Source organism: Poecilia formosa, unplaced genomic scaffold (assembly GCF_000485575.1).
Source record: "Poecilia formosa unplaced genomic scaffold, Poecilia_formosa-5.1.2 Scaffold561, whole genome shotgun sequence".
Classification (NCBI taxonomy): domain Eukaryota; kingdom Metazoa; phylum Chordata; class Actinopteri; order Cyprinodontiformes; family Poeciliidae; genus Poecilia; species Poecilia formosa.
Window position 1 is genome coordinate 240,855 of NW_006800500.1, and position 18,431 is coordinate 259,285.

The following is an 18,431-nucleotide window of genomic DNA, read 5'->3' on the forward strand; positions in this document are numbered from 1 at the left end:
GGTCCAGGACCGACCAGCCTGTCCAGGACCAGCCGGTCCAGGACCGACCAGCCTGTCCAGGACCAGCCGGTCCAGGACCAACCAGCCTGTACAGGACCAGCCGGTCCAGCAGCTCAGCAGGTCTCCAGGTTTAGCCAAGCAGATTTGGGCCCAAATAAAGGCTCAGGACTTCAGGACCCGTTTTATTCAGCAGGACTGAGTAATTATGTGATCGATTGTTGGAGCTCAGATTAGTTCTGTGTTCAGTTTAAACTGCAACATTAAAGTTTCCAAGTCTGGAGGTGTGAAAGTGTCCAGAAAGGAAACCAAAGTCTCAGGTTCCCCGACCCTGACCTGTAAATCCAAAATGGCCGCCTCGTTACGTCTGATCAGCTGTTTCTGTTTAAGCCACACTATTCTGTAAAAACATCTTAAACACAGTTTGAAAATACAAAAAAGTGTCATGATGTCTGTTTGATTTAGTTTATCTGTGGGTTTGGGTTCACAGCTGTCCTGGTTTTGTTTCTTGTTTGCGTTCATCCCTTTAGCTAGCTTAGTTCCTCAGATCAAGACTTTTTCCCTCTTAATTTGGCTCGTTTTCTCCTGTCCCACTAACTATTTAAGTTCTGGTCTCTGTCTGGAGCGTCTTACGCCTGTAGTTTGGTGAATAAATCTTTGAGTTGAATAAATCTTCAATGCGTCATTGTTTGCATTTTGTCTCTCTCATCTCCACCAATCCTGACAAAAAGACCTTATTAGCTTGCTTTGCTAATAGCATTTAGCTGATTGCACTGAGCTGATCTATACTAGCGCAGAGCTAATATCACTTAGCCGATCTGTATTTAATAATAGCATTTAGCTGATCTATACTAGCGCAGAGCTAATATCACTCAGCTAATCTGTATTGAATAATAACACTGAGCCTGATAGTTGTCCGGTTCTCCATGTTGGAACATATTTTCATTTGGATTGATGTGAGTTTGAGGAAAACTTAAACCAGTGGTAAATGGTTCCTGTTCTCAGATCAGTTGCTGTTTTCACTGTGATCCTAATGAATGCCAGACTCCTGAGTCTCTACAGGCAGCAGAATATCATCAGAACCAGTCTGAGGAGCTGCTGCTGGAAATTAAATCATTTGGAGAAATTTCATTTCTCTATGAACACTGAATTTAAGTTCTCGCTGAATAAACTGCTGAGCTGACTATAAATTCAATCTAAAGTTGAACCTATAAAGTAATTTGTATATTATTTTTTTATTCATAAGATGAATTGAATATATAAGCTTCATAAAGTTTTTTAATTTCATATTTAGAATAATTAAACCACAGAAAAGAGAAATGAATAACTGTCTTCTCACATCTGGATGTCTGGAGAAGATGGTCCATCATGACTCAGACTTTATCTACGACCCAGAAAAGACCAAACATGGCGCATGTTTAATCCAGAAAACTGCGCCTTCATGGACGCTTCGGAAGATCTGACAACAATAAGAGGAACGGGAAGCTAGTCGTTTCCTGAATAAGTAAAATTAAAATCCATGAGGCTTTCTCCGTTCATGTCGCTGCTGTAAACACAGGGCGATGGAAACACTGAGAAACTTTCATTCTATCAAATAAAATCAAGGAAGCAACTCAGTTTATTTACAATTGTCCCAAAACATGATGCGCATGTCCCTGCAGTTCGAGGAATGTCCTCCAGGTGGCGCCAAACGGCCCAATAACTGGGAATGCAGTGAAAAAGTCCCGGAGTTGTTTGAATCAGTATCAGGTGATTTGGACCGGTACCGGCTGCTAGGCAAACAGAACCAGCAGTTCCTGGTTTTATGATCAGAGTCCTGAATGATTTAAACAGGCGACACTTTAAATGTTTTATTTATTTTAACAGAATATCAATATTGCAGTGAATATTTGATCTATTTCTGATGGTTGCAGTTGAAGCTGGTTCTGATCCCAGAGTTCAGTTTGCATTTCTTCCACTTATTTAGTTATTTATTTGGATCAGAACCAGGATCCACATGGAGAAATCAAACCGAATGTCTTCCTGTAGCAAAACGGATCCGATCCGGTTAGTTTCTGTTCAATCAATCAAACTATTTCTATAGCATATTTCAGCTGCAAGGCATTTCAAAGTGCTTCACATCATTAAAAACAAAAACACAGAGTAGGTCCAACCCGTCTGGTTCTAATGAAACGGGAAACGTTCTGCTGCTGATCTCCGGTTAAATCCAGATCAGCATCTTTACAGATTTAGAAATATCCTGGAGCAGCAAAGGACTCTGGGAACTGATCGCTTTACATTTAGAGAAATCAGCAGAATCCAAAAACTGAAGCTTTATTTACGGAAACTGAAGAACCAGGAAAATATTAAACACTTTTGTTTAGTCACAACTTTATTTAATGCTTTTACATTTAAACCGTAAAACTGTTTTCTGTTCGGTAGAAACAATTCCAGCTTGCAGAGATTTCTCATGATGACAGAAGAAAATGTCCAGGATCGTTTCTAACACCAGAACCGGAGAGAAACATCCGACCCCTGGGGCATGAGAGGCCGATCAGAGTCCATCTACCGGAACCAGCCGGCTTCCTGCTGGTTCCGGGTCGCTGGGCGGTTCTGCTGCTACCGCCTGTGGCTGAGCTGCCGGTACAGCTGGATGGTGATGAGCTGGACCTCGGGGTCGCCAGGTCGGAGGTCGATGGCTCTGAGGAAGAAGTCCAGCGCGTCGTCGGGTCGGTTCTGGCTGATCCTCTCCTTCCCGCTGCGGACCAGAGACTCGTAGCTGTCCGGGTTGGCGCCAGACGCGGCGCAGCGGTCCATCTGCTCGCCGGAGGCCAGTTCCGCCTCGACGCTCGACTCCTCCAGGCTCAGGCGCTCGGGCGATGCTCCGTTACCATGGCAACTCCGCTCCTCCTCCGGCCGAGGCTCATCTTGAGCAGAACCCGCCATGCTGTCGCCGCCCGCTGAAGAGAACTGATCCGACGCCTCTTCATCATCTTCATCATCCTCCTCCTCCTCCTCTTCCTCTGTATGCAGAGTCTCTCCAGCCGTCTCTTCCTGCTCAGAGTTCATCCCCAGCACCTTCTCTGCTTCCTCTTCATCGCTCTCGTTCTCGTCTGAGTCCTGGATGACAAGCTGGAGCCGGGAGCGATTGGAGACCACAGACGTGTTTCCTGTGACGCTCCGTCTGGACCTGGGTGGAGACATTTTGGGTGTGGACGATCCGAGCACCTGGAAGGAGCCGATGAGCTGCTGCTCCTCTTCATCACTGTCATAAATCACTGCTGCCCTCTTCCTCTTGGTGCCCACAATGGACTCGTTGGCGGACTCGTTGGCGGACTCGTTGGCGGACTCGTTGGCGGTCCTGTTGGTGGACTCGTTGGCGGACTCGTTGGCGGACTCGTTGGCGGACTCGTTGGCGGTCCTGTTGGCGGTCCCGTTGGCGGACTGGTCCAGATCCGAGACGCCGGTCCGTCTACAGAGACTCTCCGTCAGGGACTTTTGGACGCTGAAGCTGCCGTTGAGCTGAAGCTCAGTCAGAAGTTTCTGCTCCTCTTCCTCGGTGTCGGCAGCGTCCAGACCCTCGTCTTCGTCGCTGTCCTCCAGCTCCAGGTTGAAGTTTCCGTGAGAAGACTCGAGCCCGGCACTCAGTCTGGAGGCGTCATACTGCTGAAGGTCCGAGTCGCTGTGGTTCTGCTGGTCGGTCTCAGAGGTTCTGGTCGGCCTGACGGGCTTCTCGTCTGCCGTCATCTCAATCAGACTGGCGTCCGGTCCAGAAGAGCTGCCTATTGGTTCTGCAGAAGCATCTCCAGACAGATCAATGACTTCATTGCTGGACTCCTTATGGGGTTGCTTTCCTCCAGAACCGGACCGGTCCATATCCACCACCTCCAGAGACACTTTGGGGTCAGGAAGTGGAAGAGGAAGTCCTGGCATTGGGTTCCTTGGTTTCTTCTCGTTGGACCGGCGCCTGGTGTTGTCCGGCGTCTGTCTCAGCCAGGCTGGTTCTGTGCTGGACGCCATGCTCGCCGCCAGCTGCATCTGCAGGAACAGAACCACCATCAGCAAGAGGAGAACAAGATGATCAGCCCAGGGTCAGAGGTCACAACATGAAGACATGACTAGAAACCCCAGAGCTCCATCTCTACAGGCCTCAGCTTAAAGGTTAAAGAAACTTCTCTCTAGAAACAAGATGGCTGCCGGACTGAGTTTAGATGCTGGACCATAATGGACCTCTCATTAGCCATCAGGAACGATGTTGGACGGTTGATGCAGAGGGTTTTGTTTTGGCGCTACAGAACCTGGGAAGCTTGTCAGTAAGTTTCTAACGTGTTTCTGGGTTTCAGGCCTCCAGGCCTCAGCACCAAGAGCAACAAAGATCTGGTGGAACTGACTTCAGAAGGATGCAGCTGCTTCCTGGTCAAAGACCCACAGATATAGGGTGACCCTAAAGCCCTGGATTCTGCCCCCTGTGACCCAGTGTCCCTACAGCCAAGGGAGACCACCGATTGGCCCCCAAGATGGCTGCCAGAGCTCAGATGGACCGGGGCACATTGCCCTCTACTTGAGGTGACCCCTAGGGGTCAAGAGGCATGGATCCCCATCAGAGGCCTGGTCAGCCCCCGATGGGGATCTGTCTGGTTCCCAAACTGCCCGACAGATCCCCAGGCTCAGTGGTGCCTGTGACAGCCCACCACTCCGGGCTCAGCTTCAGCATCTGCACTAAGCGCCTCAACTAAAGGTTAGGCTGCCCCATACCGCCATCAGATATACCCAGGCCGTCCCCCACAGCTACAGTCAGCGGGACCAAACCAACCCTCTGAGCCCCATCTCTCCATCCCATGGTGTTTGCCACTGGGCTATAAGGTGGGATGGGGGATACTGCAGAAGCTATGCCTGCATGGCTCATCGTTCCACACCAGAGAACCTACTGAACTGTGGTGTTGCATATATTAGGGAGGAGGGGGACCTGGAGTGCCAGTACAAGACCCCCTTGGGGAAAGCTCCCAAACAGGGCCCCATTATAGAGTGACAGCCAAGACCAGGTATCTCTTGGAGATCCCTAAAGACTCAGAGTGGCTCATAGATTCTTCTGTCCAAACTGGGTCAACCCTGTAGGGAGTAGGACAACAGAACAATGATCCCAAATACAGCAGCTAATCTACAACAGAATGGCTTGGAGAAGGAAGAATGAATGTGCTGCAGTTGCTTGGTCAATGTCCTGACATTATGGTGACGGAAAGCTTTGGTGGAACCAAAGCAGAAGTAACCAGGTTTGTTTAAACTCGGTCAGAGAACGTCTGGAGGCCTCTAATAGATCTGACTAGACCATCTTTAGCTCACATTACTGTAAATCTGGGCTGTCAGACTCCTAAGTTGTGGTTCCATGTAGACATGATTTAATCTTTACCCACCTGCAGCTCAGACTCTGCCTTCATCAGCTCCTGAGCCTTCTGGACCCGCCCTTCGATGTAGTGGCATGCCTCCTGGTCTTCAGGGTCCTCATCATGGTTCACATCAAGAGAAAACATGAGGTCGTGGTCTGAAATCCCAAACATGTGCATAGCATGCAGTTGAGCGATGTGCTCATCTAGAGCTGGGTCAGTCCGTCGTTGTCTGGAGTGCAGACCCTGCAGCTGAAGTTGGGTGCTGGAAGACCTTGGGTCCTCCAGGGTGAAGAGCTCCTTCAGTTCTTGTCTGCTGAAGTACCTGAACGGGTTCTTTGTGTCTCCGGTGTTCTGCCGGATCAGGGAGTCTTTGAAAACCTGCCGCCTGTAGATCTTCTCCTCCACCGTTCCACAGGTTATCAGTCTGTAGATCACTACGTTTTCTGTCTGGCCAATGCGGTACGCTCTGTCGACAGCCTGAGCGTCTGTAGCAGGGTTCCAGCTCGGATCGTAGATGACTACTCTGTTTGCTGCTGTCAGGGTGATGCCCACTCCTCCAACCTGAGTGGTGAGGAGAAACACGGAGTAACGTTTGTCTGTTTGAAACCGAGAGATCAGTTTTTCTCGTTCTGTGATCTGCGTGATGGTTCCATCCAGTCTCAGCAGTTTGAACCCTCTGTTGCCAAGGATCCGTTGGAGGATGTCGAGAACTGTCCTGTAGTGAGCAAAGACCAGCGTTCGGTGGCCTTCCTCTCTCAGACGCTCCAGAAGAGCCAAAAGAAAGACAAGCTTTCCAGATTCTGATATTAAAGTTTCATCTGAAACGTTTGCGATACTCTTAACATCAGTCTCATCGTTTTCCCCCTCAGGATTTTGATCAAGCCCAAACTGTGCAATAGCATTGGCAGACAACAGTCTGGGATGGTCACACAACTTCTTCAGGATGTTTAATTCAGCCAGAGGTGATTTGGTGGTCATCAGCAGCTCCTTGATGTGGTCCAAACTGATGAACTGTCTGTAAATGTCCTCCTGAACGGCACTCAGGTAAGTCCAGACGATCAGGTCATTCTTTCGGGTGAGCTTGGGCATGACTGCCCCAGAGGTTGGCTGAGGGTTTTGGTGGTTATCAGGTTCTGAGTTTGCCTCTTTTCCACCAGTCTTCTTCTTCTGCACTTCTGATTTTGTTCTACGAAGGAAGTAGGGCTTGATCAGAGTCATGAGGTTCTCGGACATCCTGGAGCCAAGAGCTTTTTCCCCAGGAGTAGCATCCTTCTCCCTGGCGCGGGTGATGGGGTTCTCATACTCTGTTTTGAAAGTCTTGGCTGTTCCCAGGAGAGTTCCCTGACAGGCAAAGTCAAAGAGGGTCCACATTTCCCTGAGGTTGTTCTGGACCGGCGTTCCCGTCAGGAGAATCCTGTTCTTGGAGGGAATGGCGTAGGCACTTTTGGCTGTTTTGGTGGAAGAGTTTTTAATCTTGTGTGCTTCATCCAGGATCATGTAGTCCCAGCAGAACTCCTTTCCCTGAAATGAGGCCAGCTGCTGCCAGTTGTTCATCAGCATGGTGTAGGTGGTGATGATCACTCCTCCTCGCCTCTGAACTTTCTCCAAACTCCTGGTCCTCTCTGCTTTACTGGCACCGTGGAAATCCTTCACCCTCATTCCTGGAGTCCATTTGCTGAACTCCTTGACCCAGTTTGTGATGAGAGAGGTTGGCATGACCAGCAGAGTGTGTTTTATCAGGTCGTTGTCGTACATGCCAGAGAGGAAGGAGATGATCTGGATGGTCTTCCCGAGTCCCATGTCGTCCGCCAGAACTCCTCCTCTTCGGCCGTCCCTGTAGAGGCCGTACAGGAAGGAAACTCCGACTCTCTGATAGTCGTACAGCCTGTCATGCAGCTCTTTAAACAGCATTAAGCCGCTGTTGTTCACATTGACAAACTCGTCGTCTTCATCCTCCAAGTCATTCTCGGCCAGGAGTTCTTCGATCTTCTTTATTCTGCTCTCCAGTTTGGGAGTTTGGTGAATGCTGAACGCCTGTTTGAACAGCTTCAGAGCTTGATGAATGTCTCCTTGTTTGGCAACAGCTTTGCCGTCTGAAATCAACCTGAAACAAAGAACTAGGGCTGTCATGATGATGAATGATTTGAATATGATTTCAGAGTTTTGTATAATCTTTGGTCATGTTAACTAAAATAAATTGACCTATTACTGTTACAGGTAAATTTTCTAACCTATAGAAAAGTAAATGTTAGGGATGTAAAACTGTGAAAATCTGGGCCAATGTTGATATGTTGATATCTGGTATCAATACTGCTGTCATGGCAGCATTTACCAATGTTTTAATTTGTCACATTTTTTATTTGATTTCTTGTTAGAATGGTCGATAGATTAATAGATTACTAAAAAACTCATTTACAACAGCCCTAAGCAGAACCTGTCGGGCCGGCTCTAGTCCAAACTGGACCGGTACCAACAGTGAGAACAAGCCGGGCAGCAGGACACGCCTGAAGCCACAACAGGTTGTTTTAATCTGATTCAAACTGAGTCCATGAAGAGTCTGAAGCGCTCCACACCAAGTTATAGTTGCACATTTAAAAGTTTGCATCGAGTGCAGATTTAAAAAATAAATAAAAAGACTTCACTGATCCCAAAGGGAAGGTAATTAATTCATTCATTTGGTGTGTGAGCCGATCAAGCGGTGTGGCTTTTACATCAGTTGTTTGAAAACGAGTCTTCACACAGGGTTCATATGAATACTGGTACAGGTGAACCTGCTCTGCCAGAACACCTTCCAAACAATCATGTTTCATGAATGGCGGCACCACAATCTGTGCAAAAATGTTTAGGTGAGCACCAACTCGCTGTGACGGTGTGAGGCTGAGGCGCAGGACAGGGACGGCGTGATTGGTGCGTGTCCACAGGCACCCAGTTCAATACATCGACTCCAAACTTAGCTTAGCAAAACATTTAACAAAGCCTGGAGGCAGATAATTTACCTTGAAGAATTTTAGAAATTGATGTTTGTTACAAAACCTAATGTGACACTGACATCAGCACTAAACCATCAGTAACTTCATGTTTCTGCAGACTGACGGGCCTGAACACCATGTGGTCTGAATAATCACATCAACGACCCAACAGCACCACAGTGAAACAGTCCAGCAGCTGGTTCAGGGTTCAGGTCACTTCCCACTTCCTGTGAGGTTTAAGGTCAGAAAAACATCTGAAAATGTTGGTTAGTGTTGAGATAATGATGTGATTTATATAAACGATAAAGAGTTAATGTGTTTCCAGGCTCACAGTAAATAGACCAACATGAAAACTCACCTGTTTATCTGAACAAAGGTCTGTTGAAAAAGTTGCTTCTTTCTGTTTTGGCCTTAAAACATAATTTTAGTTTTTTAATGACTCAAATTTACCAGCTTTCTGTGCTCCACTAAACAAAAGGTTTTAATTAACTTAAGGCCTTTCAGTCACAACTGATTTCAAAGTGGATGGAAATATAAACGTTTTTTATTTTAAAGTGAATTTACTGCCTCACTAATAGGTGGTAAAATAAATATTTTATTTAGGGTAATTTTCTGTTTAACCATATGTTTAGTTTTCATTTATTGCAATATAATCTTTTTATCCACCAGTGTTTTGATTTACAAAAATCATAAAAGTCCCTCATTCATCCGTTTTATCTGTTAAATTCAGGCAGAACTGGACCGGTGCTCTTTAAACTGGTTCTGGTTAAACTGCCATGACAGCTTCTACTGGGAATGTTAACAAATAGATTCAAATATAAAACATTGTACAGATTGTGCTTGAATGAATCTACATTTGCTAAAGAGTCCTGGTGGTAAAATAAAACCACCATGGTTCAGATACGAGTCCTGTCTGAGCTGCTTATGGATATTTTGATCTCAAGTGTTCAGAATATTAGAAAAATTGCTGAAACAAATTGAAGAAGTTGGAGAATGTTAGTTTGTTAACTTATGTTTACAGCAAAGACAAAAATAAAATAAATAAAAATTAGATGTAAAACTTTGACATTTCATTACCTGCTGTATGTTTCCATCTGGTCCTCCATACACAAAGATCTGCAAAAACAGAGTCTGGGTCAGAACCAGAACCAAACCAGAGGATACATCCAGACCCAACTGGAAACCAAACAGTTCAAAGATTTATCAAATATTTCTCTTGTTTTGATATTATAATAAATCGCTGCTTGTTGCTCATTTTATGTATTTATGGTAAGTTTTGTCTCCAACCTCCGTCTGCATCGATTCAGACTCACTAGCTGTTGATTTAAAGTCATATTTAATGTCTGCAGTACAGAAATGTTGCTTTATGACTTTAAATTTACTTTAACCTGCATCCAAACCACCTGAAACAGACTCCTCTTCCGGTGAGAGGATTCATTTAATGACTAAATTAATCATTAAGAAATGTTTAAAAACAACAAAAAGAATGTAATAATTTACATCAGAGTATCCAAAGCGTAGACCGACTGCAATTCAAGCCTAATTCTGCCCACCAGCACAGGATGTTGATCCACATGGAGAAATATTACACATTAATTATTACAGACAAATTAAAATGTTATTATTAATAGGGAAAATGGGATATACAGCACAAAGTATGTATTTTAATAATCAGGCTTCTTCTCACGTTGTCTTCGGTCTGTTGCTGGGATCAGTTAGCCACTAACTAGCTCCTCCATTATAAACCATGTGAACATCAGCTAGCTGCGATGCTAACTCAGCCGTTCACATAAACAGCCGTTAGAGTCGCTTCACTTACTTCTCCAGCCTGTCAGAAACCTCCGACACCTCCGCGTCATCCTTACAGCCCTCCGTGTTCATGTTTTCATACAAATTAAAATCTACTTTATTGTTTCTTTAACTTCTAAACGTCAAATCAGCAGCTGCCTCCTCAAAGAAACTTCCTGAATGAGAGATTTGATGTTTTCATATTTGAAGCAGAGACTCTTCCCCCCGCCGATTCAATGCAGCCAACCAGAGAGCACGCTGTCGTGACGCAGAACTCACGTTGTCCAATCAGAAAGGAGATATGGCTTAAAAAAAAATAATAAAAAAAAAGAAAAAAAAAATATATTTAGTACAGGTAAGAAGAGTCTTATGAAAACTGGTTATAAGTAACTGGGAAGTCACACACTAAATTATGGACGTGTATATATATTTTAATAACTTTGTTGACAAAAAAGTAACTGGATTATGGATATATTATATATGCAGGAGCTAAATCAACGACACAGAAAGCGGACAGATTCCAGAACAAAATACAAAAATCTGTATTAATAAAAATGTTAGTAAGAGACACAGAAGAGAAATTTTAAATGATGAGACTGAGGGGAGGTCATACCAATCTGGATGAAATCTCGTGACTTTACCTACTTTTTTATTAAAGAAGTTAAAGCTTGTCGCTGCGGGAGGTGGCGCTGGTGAGCCTCTGTGTGTCAATCAAAGCGAAGAAGAAAAAGAAGAAGAAGACAAAAAAGTAAACAGGAAGCCTTAATTTACGCAGGTTTTCTCTGTGTTTTTGTGGTTTTTCTGTTAAACTGTGAGCTTTAGCCGCAGCCAACAACTTCATATGATATTATCGGATTTTATTTTATTATAAATCATCAGATTTATCGGTCAGCTTGACCGCCATGTTCGGTTCTGGAGGAGGGATGAGCAACGCGCAGCTTTTCCAGCAGGTCAGAATATTAGTAACCTTTAAAACTTAATATGTTAATTTCATTACTTTATTCAGAAGCTAAGATCTATATTGAATAATATTCTATTTTAACTATATAAGACACATTCATCTTTATTAAATTATAAGATGGAAAATGATCATATAAACAAATCATTTCATACCCAGGAGGTTCCATTGCGGTACGATTGATTTCTCTCCGGTTTTATAGATTACAGACAAAAGCAAAAACAAATATTTCACATAAAACTTTAATAGTTCATTATTTTATCAAGACTTTATATTTCTTCCCATTTACATCAGTTTTGGTTCCATCTGTGTTTGGGTCAATTAGCCTTTTCTAAAAAAAATCTGTGACCTTTGACCCATTATAGAGTCCAGTGTGATTCCAGGTTCAGGGTCGGTTTGGGTCTGTCGGAACCTACATAGAAGGTTTTCCAGACTCAGGTGTAATGTTTGTATGTGGGCTGCAGGTGGCGCTGCTGCGCTGGCTTTCCTCGCAGTCGGAGGCCGACCGGAAGCTGCTGGCAGCGGTGACGGGGGTCCAGGTGGGCCGCGAGCTGCTGAACCGGATCACCGGCCAGGACCAGGTGGACGCTTACAAGGTGTGCGTCAGGCTGCAGGAAGGTGCTCAGGTGAGATGTTTCCAGAACAAACAGTCCTGATGCTGGTTCTGGTTCTGTTCAGAGGGAATGCATCCTGAGCATCGCGGGTTTCCTCCAGAAGAACCCGCGGGCCTCGCAGGCCCAGATCAACGCCGAGGTGGAGAAGAACGTTCTTCTGTTTGCAGCGCGGGTCAAAGCCCTGGAGTCCACTCCCTTACTCTGACTGGAGAGGAAGTTTTCACACCCAGAGGTCAAACTACATCCTTTCTGAGCTGAACCTCAAGGCATTTCACAATAAAAGCTTCTCTTTGTGTCGCCTTTTTTCCATCTTTAAACCTTAAAACATTTTTGATGTTTTACTCTAAATCAAGAAATAAACAGAAGCTGTTCTTTAATAATTGGGTTTATTATGTTTGTGTTTTCCAACATTGTTTTGTTTCTCTTATCTAACCGTCACCATGGAGACGGTTGGATAAGACAACCGAGTTTCATTGAACGTGTTTTCATCTTCTGAATCATTCTCAGTTCTTCAATCTTTATTCTGCTCTCCAGTTACAACAGTGAGAACTGTTATTTTATGCCAAGCCACCAGGGGGCACTGTCAACTGTCACATGGGGTTTGTACTTTTTTATGTTATGCGTTTCTGTGACGAGAATAAAGTTCTGAACAGAACCAGAACCAGGTCCAAAACAGAAGTTATGTTTACTGAGATCAGGCGGTGCAGCAGGACTGACCTTCAGTCGGTTAGTTTCAGTCTTTAGTGCCAAAACTCAAAACGATTCCATGAAGAATCTGAAAAACTGAACAAAAGTTTTAAACTTTTAAAAGTTTTGAGTACGTGAGCCAATCATGGCTTTTATATCTGACGTAGACGTCTGTGGACTTTTCTTCGATTGTTGGATTTCAGTTTTAAATTTTAATAATTATGTTGGGTGGGGATTTTATTTTTTTCTCAAATTATAAATTGATAAACATCAATATTTTATTGAAACTGAAATCACAGAGGTCCATCCCATAAATCTGGAGATACTAGCAGATGAGAAGCTCAATTATTTAATATCTAAGCTGATTTAAGATTCTCAGAGATTTTACTTGTTAAATATCAGAACCAGAACCGGGGAAGCAGCTGATGGTTCTGATGAATCTGTTCCAACAGAATCAAGTTGTTTTTTTCTCATTTTTGATCTTGTGTTATAATAAATTAGGTGACAGGACGTGACTCTGACTCGGCACGCAGCAGGAACCAGAACCTCTGACCTTCCAGAACCAGCAGAACTTCTGGATTCTGACGGATCTGCTGCTGGTTAAATATTTTACTGAGTAGCAGAGAAAAGTTTCTTCTATAGTAGCAGGTTTCATGTTGTGTGCAGGTTCTGGTCCAGTCAGTGAGGTATGCATTAATGGTTCTGGTGGTTCTGTTGGTCAGCCCGGCTCGCTGCCTCTGGAGAAGGAGCCCAGCTGCTTGGTGTTGGCGTCCCTGAGCTGCTGCAGCTGCCGCTGGCCGCGGCGGTACAGGTACTCGATGTGCATCACGTCCGTCTTCTTGATCCGCGCGTTTTCCCGGAACTCATCCCGGATTCTGGGCAGGAAACCCGGTTTGTCCTTCCCAGCCCGCAGGAAGTGGCGGTACAGAGCCAGGACCTGCTTCTGCAGCTTGCTGTGCCGTGACATGGCCCGGTTCTGGAGATGGTTCTGATCAGACAGACACTACACACATCCTCGACCCTGATCAGAGCTGCTGCTCCCAGCCAATCACAGAGCTCTGAGGTCCCTGAACGCAGCACCGCTCTGGTTCTGGACCCTGAATGCAGCACCGCTCTGGTTCTGGACCCTGAATGCAGCACCGCTCTGGTTCTGGACCCTGAATGCAGCACCGCTCTGGTTCTGGAAGCTTCAGCAGGAAAACAAGAAGAGATGAATTATTAGAAATGTGATGTGACGATTTCAGTTCAGTTTTCAGTTCTTTAAATACAGGACATAGTTTACAGAGTCCATAATCGTATGTCACTGTATCCTAAAATAAGTGCACATTTTAGTTCACGCTGTGTGTTTCAGTCAGTGTTCTTGTTGCCAGTTTGTTGAGTAAAGTTCAGTTACTTTAACCTCTATGGGCCAATATTGTTATTTTAGATGATCTACCCAAATTTGTTTGTTGGGTTAAATGATAAATAAAACAACTATTTTGGACTCATGACTGTGCTTTTACTGCTCTGTCCATTAACATAACATAATCATGCAGAAACGATCAGTTGATGTTGGACTGAACACAACATGGATGGACGGTTGGTTGGATGATGCTGAGCCAGACGTTAGAAAGGCCTTACGGGATCAGCAGCCCAGTGCTCTGACTTCAGTTGTATGCTGAACGTGTTTTGCAAACATTGCACCTCATATTAAAGTCACAGGTTCATTTCCCATGTGTATTTACTTTAAATTAAAATATTGTTAGATTTTTATTAATTGAAACATCATTCAAATATTTGAAGATGGAAAATATAAAGTCATCTGCCAGATGTTTTAACTAACTACCCATTTGTACCTGCAGCTTAAACTTTCATAGTTTGCATAATATCTTCTGTTGCTTTTTTCCCCCCTTTCTTTATTTTGGGGGGAGGGGTGGAGGCACCAAAACTGTCTCCAGCCCAGGGCCCTGATTCTTCTAAGTCCGGCACTGGTTAACTGGACTCTTTCACAGCTTCACTTGGTCCTATTAATATGACTAAACTTACTGGAGAATAAAAACGTTTGCATTTTTTTTTTCATCTTTAAAATCCCACAGAAATGATAATCAGACAGAAGCAGACGTTCAGGTGACTCTTAAAGAAATATTTAACCAAACAACTCACAATAAAACAATAAAATGCTCCTGTACGATAATGAAACATGAAGCTGCTTTAAACTCACCTGCTTAATGAAGATGTTCCGATTAAAAAAAAAGTTAATATTTGTCCGTTAATGGAAGATTTAGATTTGGAAGCGGCTAGCTACTGCTAGCTTGCTCTGTGACCTTTTTCTGCGTTACAACACAGGATGTTAACGAAAAAAACTACAAAACACGTGACTTCCGGTGGCACCTTAAAAACAAACTCAGGATTCTAAAATTTACAGAACATCACTAAACAGAACCGAATCATCCGGTTTTTGAGTAGTACAATAAAATTAAAAAAATAAAAAAACAATTTGAGTGAAACTTAATGTCAGACCGGAACCGGAAACAGGGTTCGTTTCCGGTTCGACTTCGAATGGAGCAGTGACTGGAGCAGAGCCGAATACAAACAGGTCTGTGGTTTAATCTGTTTAATGTTTCTGACAGGTACTCGTAAAATCCGCCCGTGTTTCCATGGTAACGGCACGTTGAAAAATGCGTTAAACTACTTCCGGTTCGGTTTCTGGTACCCTTTGGCATCTTGGGCTGTTTCACCATTTCTAAAGGCTAAAGGATTCAGCTTTAACATCCAGAACACTGAGATCAGACAGAACCGGGCCGAAACCGAACCCCCGGGCCTCTGGGTTTCTGACTGAAGAAACTTGCATCAACTTGGCAGAATATTATGACCTCTGACCTCTGATTGTTGGTGGTTGGAGGGTTTCAGTCATCAACTTAACATCTTGACCTCTAACTGGGTCAGAACCTCTCCAGAACTGCAGCTCATAATAGTTTGCAATCACAATAGTCCAGTGGAGGGGTCAAAGGTCACCAAGGCTCAGTGTGGCAGACCCAGTAGAACTCCTGGTGTTTCTGTGTTCCTGCAGGCATGGAGGTGACGGCGAAGGAGCGGCAGCAGGTGGAGGAGCAGGTGGAGCAGCTGCTGAGCGGCCAGGGGTCAGAGGTCACTCTGTGTGACCTGGGTCTGGAGCTGAGCAAGCCGGCGACTCTGAGGAAGAACGTCACCTACATCGTCTGCGGCGTCATTTTCAACGAGCAGGTGAGCCGAGAGCAGGACCACAGCTGCTAGCATTAGCATCACTGGTGATTAGCTTAGTTACGTCATCGCAGAGTTGTTTAAGTGTTGCTTTTTATTTTAATTATTTAAACCAGGGGCCCCAAAGTGGGCCCTGGGGTTCCAGCATCCTGCATGTTTTATTCTCTCCCTGGTTTAACGGATCAAATGATGGATGTTGGAGGCCTGAGAGGAACTTTGACCTGCTGAGGAGGTTGTTGCCACCAGGGAGACAATAAAACATGCAGGATGCCGGAGCCTTACCCTACCCTAACCCCAGGACCCACTTTGGGGCCCCTGGTTTAAAAGTTGATGAACACTAAATTCACATTAAACACCAAATTTAATAACTTGTATTTCCCCAGGAAGGAAGAGTTTAACCTATTATGCATAATATAAATCTTTTCTCCATGAGTATTTATTGTATTTTATTCAGGGTCATTTCTATTTTTATATAATATTCATATTTACGCAGGAGGAGGTGCTGATGGTGCAGGAGGCGAAGCCGGACTGCTACAAGCAGTGGTACCTCCCAGCAGGGCGGGTGGAGGTGGGGGAGAGCCTGGAGGAGGCGCTGCGGAGGGAGGTGAGTCCAGCCTGTCACCGTGGTAACGGGAACTCAGCCTTTGGTCACCTGATCCTGTCGCCGCAGGTGAAGGAGGAGGCGGGCTTCGACTGCCAGCCAATCACGTTGCTGCTGATCCAGGAACAGGGACCGCAGTGGATCCGCTTCATCTTCTTGGCCCGCATCACAGGTCAGAGGTCACGGCCGCTCCGCTGGAGGGAGGGGTCTGGGTCAGGTGGGCGGAGCCTGAAGGTGTGCTTCCTGTCTGTCAGGAGGAAGCATGAAGACGCTGACGGCGGCGGACCAGGAGTCTCTGCAGGCGTCCTGGTGGGACAGACAGTCCAGCCTGTCGCTGAGGGGGCGGGACATCCTGCGCCTCATCGACTACGGACTCAGGTCAGACCCGAACGCTCCGACCAGCACCAGAACCACGGTGACCACCTGGAGAGGTCAAAGGTCAGGTTCTGGTCTGGTTTCCATCCTCTGGATGGGTCAAAAGTATTCATACGGATCAGCAACCAGAATATTCTGTTGGTGTGAAACGTTTGATCCAGATTAAACCAGGTCTGCCGCGTGCTGACCTCTGACCTCTGACCCTTCAGGTACCACCGCAGCCCCTGGCACGGCGCCTCGCTGCCTCTGGACCTGAGCTGCCGCCACATCGTCCAGCGGACGCTGCTGCTGTTCGTCGGAGCCGAGAAGCGGGTCTGGATCCTGCTGGTCCAAGGTAACGCCCTCTGCCGTCACCATGACAACCGGACGCCATGCCGTTACTCATCTCCCTCGCGCCCCCGCAGCTCCGACCCCCCACCTGCCCACGGCGGCGGCCCTGAGGACCCACGCCGTGACGTGGGCGGCCAACATGGCGGCGCAGGAGGCGCTGCCGGCGTCGTACTACGACCACGACGTCGCCACGCTGGGCGTCCTCAGCCTGCAGCACAACGGCCGGCAGCACGGCCGCACCGACGGCGTCTGCTTCAACACGCTGGCCGCGCTGACGCCCGACCGGCCGCAGCGGGACGAGGACGGCCTGGCGGCGGAGCGGCCGGCGCCGGCCACGCCCCCGCCGGTGGAGAACCCGCGCTACGTCTGGATGGAGGTCCAGGCGCCGGCGCTGAAGGAAGAGCTGCTGCGGCAGAGCCAGAACCCGACCCTGCTCCCGATCCAGAGCCTCTACTGACCCCACAGGAAGTCATGGCTGCCGGGCTCTTATTGTGAAGGGAATGCCACAACGTTCAGCTTTTAATCTGAAATGTAATGATGACTATCTGACCGGCTGGTTCAAACCCACCGGACCTTCAGAACCTGGTTTTAACAAAACCTGAACAGAACCGGGACGACTTTCAGAATAAAAGCCTTGAAACGTCTCCAGGTGAATAAAAAGCCATAAAGATTTTCTGGTTCTGCAGGACAAACGGGTCAGATCGGTTCTGCTCAACAGGAAAAACACACATGCTGAGTACGGAGGCCTGAAGGGGACAAAATGAATAAAAACCAAAACTTCCCGTTTCAGCTCCTGTTTTACGACAGATTTAGGTTTTTAAACATTTTGAAAGACACTCGCACTTTGATGAAAGTATCTTAAAATATGTAGCTCATGTTTGTTTGCACCGTTTCTTATTTATATTAATGTTATTTTTGTATTGTTTGTTTCATGGGACACAGATGGAAATCACTAAGTTTTTATTTGCTTCATCCCTTTAAAAACTAATTAAGTCATTAATTAAATATGCCGTGAAATAAATAAGTTTAAATAATTAATTTACAGTGTAACTAAACTCAAAATCAACATTTTTTGCCAGTAAACTGTTTAAATTATTCCATGTGGTTTTTATCTTGGTTTCTGTGGAAGTTGTGACATTTTTCTCATTTCTTTACCTCCAAACTGATTTCATTGTGATTCTTCAGGCACAGACACAATAAATTAATCGTGGACACCATTAAATACGTACTTTGGGTTTTAAGTAAATTATTTAAACCTTATTTTAATTTTTGGATGATTGTATATTTGGTTGCTTGTTTGTTTTTTTTGTCGGATCTGTTTGGATGTTGAGTCTGAAATAAAGTTTAATTTCTATTTAATTAGTTTAGTGTCTTTTTTCCTACTAACGAATTAGAATTATTTATTCTAAAGTTTTACGCTGCGTCACAGGTTGTAGTTTTATGGTGTGAAAGTTTAAAGTCTGAATTTCTGAGCTGATCAGAACTTTGTCTCGTTCTCGCCTGGATGACCTTTGACCCTTGGGTCCAGGA

The 18,431-nt window shown here is 45.5% G+C and overlaps 3 protein-coding genes and 1 long non-coding RNA gene across 8 annotated transcripts; 2 read left to right on the forward strand and 2 right to left on the reverse strand.

Moving 5' to 3' along the window:
• Positions 1-2,348: 2,348 nt before the first annotated feature.
• On the reverse strand, positions 2,349-10,488 carry ercc6l (excision repair cross-complementation group 6-like). 2 transcript variants are annotated; one of them, XM_016665286.1, is made up of 5 exons: positions 10,149-10,486; positions 9,407-9,445; positions 5,388-7,464; positions 3,398-4,014; positions 2,349-3,301 (listed from the first exon to the last, which is right to left on the reverse strand). In XM_016665286.1, the coding sequence occupies exons 1-5, from the start codon at positions 10,208-10,210 to the stop codon at positions 2,596-2,598; spliced, it is 3,501 nt and encodes a 1,166-aa protein (XP_016520772.1). In that variant the 5' UTR covers positions 10,211-10,486; the 3' UTR covers positions 2,349-2,595. The 2 variants fall into 2 exon arrangements, with proteins under 2 accessions (XP_016520772.1, XP_007540873.1); XM_007540811.2 differs by having other exon boundaries at positions 2,349-4,014; positions 10,149-10,488.
• Positions 7,471-7,977, forward strand: LOC107834247 (uncharacterized). The gene is made up of 2 exons (XR_001660036.1): positions 7,471-7,577; positions 7,748-7,977. It is a non-coding gene; the product is annotated as an uncharacterized LOC107834247 (long non-coding RNA).
• Positions 10,489-12,056: 1,568 nt separating the features above from the next.
• sdhaf1 (succinate dehydrogenase complex assembly factor 1) lies at positions 12,057-14,759 on the reverse strand. 2 transcript variants are annotated; one of them, XM_007540813.2, is made up of 2 exons: positions 14,577-14,681; positions 12,057-13,503 (listed from the first exon to the last, which is right to left on the reverse strand). In XM_007540813.2, the coding sequence occupies exon 2, from the start codon at positions 13,341-13,343 to the stop codon at positions 13,095-13,097; it is 249 nt and encodes an 82-aa protein (XP_007540875.1). In that variant the 5' UTR covers positions 13,344-13,503; positions 14,577-14,681; the 3' UTR covers positions 12,057-13,094. The 2 variants fall into 2 exon arrangements, 1 of the variants encoding a protein (XP_007540875.1); XR_001660035.1 differs by lacking the exon at positions 12,057-13,503 and adding an exon at positions 13,525-13,563 and having other exon boundaries at positions 14,577-14,759.
• Positions 14,760-14,860: 101 nt separating this feature from the next.
• On the forward strand, positions 14,861-18,127 carry nudt18 (nudix (nucleoside diphosphate linked moiety X)-type motif 18). Of its 3 annotated transcripts, XM_007540814.2 has the most exons (7): positions 14,861-14,951; positions 15,426-15,598; positions 16,089-16,199; positions 16,266-16,368; positions 16,451-16,574; positions 16,781-16,905; positions 16,976-18,118. In XM_007540814.2, exons 2-7 carry the CDS (start codon positions 15,428-15,430, stop codon positions 17,356-17,358), a joined length of 1,017 nt encoding a protein of 338 aa, XP_007540876.1. In that variant the 5' UTR covers positions 14,861-14,951; positions 15,426-15,427; the 3' UTR covers positions 17,359-18,118. The 3 variants fall into 3 exon arrangements, with proteins under 3 accessions (XP_007540876.1, XP_016520784.1, XP_016520785.1); XM_016665298.1 differs by having other exon boundaries at positions 16,089-16,368; XM_016665299.1 differs by lacking the exon at positions 14,861-14,951 and adding an exon at positions 14,969-15,329 and having other exon boundaries at positions 16,089-16,368; positions 16,976-18,127.
• The last annotated feature ends 304 nt before the right edge of the window (positions 18,128-18,431 follow it).